Here is a 5,308-nt window from a genome sequence, read left to right as displayed (position 1 = left end):
ATCTACAGCCATAGGCTGCCTTACATAAAAGGTGGTAACACCCAAAATCTCCTAGTCTAGACCCACACCCAAAGGGGGAGTGAATGGTCATAACAATGAGCACACTGGCTATTTACATGTGTCTTGGACACTTGGTATGCTGGCCGACTGCTGGTTGCTGGTCGGCCAGCCATAAATGCATTAAATGCTCTTTAATACAGGCGACTGGTCCTCCTCCTTGCGCCTGCTGCTGCCCCTGTCCTCTGGTTTACCCGACCACTTCTGTGAGCAGCCGACAGCCATCTGTGCAGCCAGCAACACCTGTCCTGCAGCCGACAGCCATCTGATCTTCAGTTTGCTCTCCACATCTTTCTCCAGTCTACACTGCCAAGAGTGCTCTGTGCTCTATCATCCTGGTTCTACCTGGTTCATACTCTTTATCTGGCTGCCTCTTCTGGATCAGCTCCTGAAAATGTCCATGGCATTCATCATGCACATGACAAAACTCACCATCTGGCCGAAGTAGCCATCCGGTACATCAGAAACCCAGGTGCCAAGTTCCCACCAATTACGACCAGGTTGGCTGCTCATCCATGTATAATTCATCAGTACGATGACAGTTGAGAAAAGCCCTTTCCACCACCATTCAATGCACTTCACAATCATAGTGAAAGGAAAGCAATTTTCAGCATCGGGGAACAGGTTTCAATACTTGCTTTTGGGAAAATCCACGAGCAACTACACCAGCCTCCTGCTTGGAGATTGCACCATCAGATCCCAGCCTCCTTTTAAAAGATCCACTAACAACTGATTATGTTTTGATTAGTAGGTCAATCTACCAATGACTATGTTTTGATTCTCCTTAAGGGATGAAAGCTCACAGTTTATAGCAGCTTTTCAATAAGCAGACGGGGTGTTGTGGGATCAATCTGATGCAAAGGAGGGGGATGAGATGAAGTGAAAAAAAATTCATATCTTGGAACTTCTTGCAATTGAATTGCCCTTTGTTGCTACCCTGGAAGTGTCAAAATCCTGATTGAAGAGGACCCAAAGAAATCTCATGTGAATTAGAAGAGTCCATTGGTGCAGCTCAAACAAAGGATGGGTGAGGCAAAGGGGTAGGAGAGCAACGTGCATCAGAGAAAAGGCATTGGGTTGGAGTCGTCCATGCACAAATAGCAAGGGGAGTATACTACTTGTGATACTGGAGGGGGAACAACTGGATGGCCATGCAATTGTGGGCCATTAGCCGTGTGTTGGGTGCACACACGGCACAGGCACCACAAGAGGAAAATAGTGAAGTAACCAGGCAAAGGGTGATGACATCTGTAACATCCCTGCTGGGTGTAACAACCAATTAGTAGAGGGATGAAACAAGCAATACCCTTTGATTCCTTGGGGAATTTCAAAGCTAATTTGCATACAAACAACCATGTATGCAGCTATAGAACAGGACTCTCACAAATGCAATCATCATTGAATGCGAGAATGCAATGAAAATCACATAATGTGTCATTTTTCCTCTCAAAAATGTATGAAAAGCTACAATTAGTACGCACTTGAAAGTACATCGAAGCACAGCCTCGTGGTCGGCAGTCCACATGCTGATGCAGCACCCTTGGTCTTCCGCCCTCTCTTTGAACCTCTGTTTGAATAACTTCGCTTTTTGCCCTAAAAGTCGCTCTGAAAATGTCACCCTCAGGTGCTGTGAGACACCCAAATGCCTCGCCTAATTCTTTGCAGCAACTATACTGGACGTCTTTTTGGGATGTCAGACCTACCACTGAGTAAAACTGCGGTAGGTACCCCTCCTCCTTCAATAAACCTCTTAAGCTTTCTAGTTTGTCATGGATCTTATCATACTGAGGATGGGTCTGATCCCCAACGATAAACTCATGCAGATTGTCACTGATCTCCATCCATGCCTTCCCGGGCTTTTTCCACGCCTTGGTGGTAGACCTTAGCTCCTGTATTCTGTATGCGACCTCCATGTCCTGTGCATCAGCATAAATGTCAGCCATAAAGTCATACCCTGCCGCATAGCTGAAATCTTGCTGTGACATCTTATCGAAGGACTGCCTGCCTAGCTCTGCATTGCCATGTGTTCTGCATGCAGTTAGCAAAGACATCCACCCTGTTAGATCTGGCTGACCTGGCATACTCTGCAGCAGCCGCACGGCCTCCTCTAAGCAACCCGCATGGCCAAAAAGGTCAGCCATGCAGTTGACATGCTCAAAAGTTGGCACAATGCCGTAATGCTCTATCATAAGTTGGAAATACTGGTGCCCAGCCTTGACATGACCGGCACGACCGCAGGCTGAGAGAATAGAAGTAAACATAATACTGTTTGGCTTTAGCGCTTGCTGTTGCATATTCTGTAGGCATTCCCAAGCCAGGCCAAAGCTGCCATGCTCGGCATACCCTGCAATCATTGCACCCCACGAGATGATATCTGGCTTCAGCAAGCTATTGAACACTTTCGAAGAGTCCTTCAGACTCCCACATCTAGCATACATATCAACGAGCGCATTCCCAACAGCCACATCGGAGTCAGCTCCGCTGCGTTGGATATGATCATGTATCAGCTTACCCTGCTCTAATGCTCCTATGATGGTGCATGCTTTCAATATGCAGAGCAGCGTGACCTTATCCGGCTTTATGCCCTCTTGTTGCATTAGCTTAAAAAATCCAAATGCAGCTGGAACATGGCCATGCAGAGCATATCCTACAATCATCGTACTCCAAGATGCCGCATCTTGAGAGGGCATGTTAGAAAATACTCTGCATGCAGATTCCAGGCTGCCGCAACTGCAATACATGTGCATGAGAGCATTCCCAATCATCACATCAAGATCAAGTCCGGTTAAGATGATGCGGTCATGCAGTAGTATGCCTTGCTTTATCATCCCTAAACTGCCAGTTGCTTTCAAGACACAGAGAAATGTGACTTTGTCTGGTTTTATGCCCTCCTCTTGCATTCTTTCAAAGAGTTCAAGAGCACGGAAGTCATGTCCATGATAGGCATAACCCCTGATAATGGCACTCCATGAAATCACATTTCTCTCTGTCAAAACATTGAAAACCTCGTACGCCTCCTCTAGGCTTCCACATTTTGTATACATGTCAATAAGAGAACTCCCAATCACCACATCTACTTTCATTCCACTTTCAAACATGTGTGCATGCAGGACCTTGCCCTCCAGAATGGCTCCGGAATCACCACATGCTTGCATAATGTACAGGTATGTCGCTTTATTTGGTCTTACCCCTTCGAGGTTCATCTTTTCGAAGAGGTTGAGTGCATGAAGACTGTATCCATGATGGGCATACCCACAAATCAGCACATTCCATGAAACCACGTTTTTGTCCCGCAGTTTGTCAAACACATACCGAGCCTCACGTAAAAATCCACACTCTGCATACATGTCAATAAGGCTGCTACCAATGACTATATCCATCTCAAGTCTGTTTCTAATAACCTGGTCATGTATCAGCTTGCCCTGCTTTGAAGCTTCTATGCTACCACAAGCCTTCAAGATGCATGAGAAAACAAAGGTATTTGGCTTCACACTATCATAATCCATCTTTTCAAAAAGCTCAAGAGCAAGACAACCTTGGCCATGTTGCATATATCCAGCTATCACTGCACCCCACGACACAACATTCCGACCTCTCAAATTCTCAAACACTCTGCGCGCCTCGTCTAGGCTTCCACCTTTGGCATACATTACAACAAGAGTGTTCCCAATAGCCAGGTCTGATTCAAACCCATCTTTGATGGTCTGGTCGTGTAATAGCCTGCCCTGTTGCAAGGTTCCAGTAGTGCCGCATGCTTTCAAGACACTCAACAAAGTGACTTTGTTTGGTCTAATGCCCCCTGACTTCATTCTTGCAAAGAGTTCAAATGCAGAAGAACCATAGCCATGCTGGGCATACCCTGCAATCATAGCCCCCCAAGTAACTATGTTCCTGGTGGGCAAATTATTGAACAAAGCACTCGCCTCATGAAGGCTTCCGCATTTGCAATACATGTCAACAAGGGCACTGCCAATGACCACCTCTGATTCAAGCCCATGTCTAACAACATGTTCATGTATCAGCCTGCCCTGCCTCAAATCTCCTAGGCTACCACATGCTTTCAAGGTTGAAGGGTAGATGTATTTGTTGGGCGTAACGCCAGCATACTGCAATTCTTCGTAGAGTTTAAGAGCACATAAACCTTGGCCATGCTGAGCATGACCCACAATCATTGTATCTGAGGAGGCTACATTCCGATCTTGCACGGTATTGAGGATTTTAGATGCTCCCTTGACACTCTCATGTCGCATACATGCCGCAATTCTGACACCAATCTTGTTATGCCCATCACACAACCTGCTCAGGTATCAACCTTGGCATTGCCGTGAATCGTTTGAAACTTAGCCTGGTTAAAAATATCATGACCATCCGTGTCCAATCCTCTCTCTCCCTCTCTCTGTGTGTCTGTCTTGCCCCTGTCTCCGTCTCCGTCTCCGCGCGCGCATGCCAGCAGAAGTACCTCAAGGCAAACTCGGGCGCTGCGGCAGTGCTTGAAAACTTCATTAGACTTAGCAAGTTCAATATTTTGCCCTTGGATAATATATATATATATATATTGGCACCAAAATGTTTTTTGCATTTCTATGACATATATTCTGTGAGATCTTCAAAAGTAAGAGTGTTTTTCTAAATAAAATAATGACCCTCATATCATTTTTTCTTTTTGGGACCAATAGATATATATGTTTATTCAACAAAAAGCAGCTTTACTTACATCTTTACATCAGATTTACCATCCTTCAAACCTTGTTTAGTAAATTGCACACCAAAGACCATCTATCATCCTCCAATACAAAAGAAGACTTTTTCTATGAGATCTAATACCCTAGCTGAATGCAGGCTTCAATCATGGCTTCAATAGTGCAACCTTTAGGAGATTGTTTTTCCAGAACATCACCCTTCGTAGACCAGATTTTAACTAATGGTTTGGTTCCAATCGAGTTCTCTATAAAAGCCACAAATGTATAATCCATCTGCTTCACTTTTCTATACCATCTTCTAGTCTTTGGTCCAAACTTCACTGGCTTTGACTTCAGATTCAGTCATGTGATTCCCTGAAAGCATGGAAAACAACCTGTTAGGCTCAGCCCAGTATGAATGAAAGTATCCCTCTCAAGAATAGTAGTCAAGTGATGGCTACTGCAAGGTCTGAGTTATCTGCATCATCTCATCCTTATTCAACTTATTTACCAGATTAAATAGACCAACACATATATACACATTTATGCATCAGCCCTGTCACATCTATCCT

The 5,308-nt window shown here is 44.9% G+C and overlaps 1 protein-coding gene across 1 annotated transcript; it reads right to left on the bottom strand.

The window, feature by feature from the left end:
• Positions 1-1,350: 1,350 nt before the first annotated feature.
• On the bottom strand, positions 1,351-4,572 carry LOC147603163 (pentatricopeptide repeat-containing protein At5g27110-like). The gene has a single exon (XM_086797399.1). It carries the CDS (start codon positions 4,305-4,307, stop codon positions 1,422-1,424), a length of 2,886 nt encoding a protein of 961 aa, XP_086653525.1. The 5' UTR covers positions 4,308-4,572; the 3' UTR covers positions 1,351-1,421.
• Between the last annotated feature and the right edge of the window lie 736 nt (positions 4,573-5,308).

This window comes from Cibotium barometz, chromosome 65 (assembly GCF_041138505.1).
Source record: "Cibotium barometz isolate CiBa-2024 chromosome 65, ASM4113850v1, whole genome shotgun sequence".
NCBI lineage: Eukaryota > Viridiplantae > Streptophyta > Polypodiopsida > Cyatheales > Cibotiaceae > Cibotium > Cibotium barometz.
The sequence above is the reverse complement of the archived record's forward strand: the minus strand, read 5'-3'. Positions and strand labels throughout refer to the sequence as shown.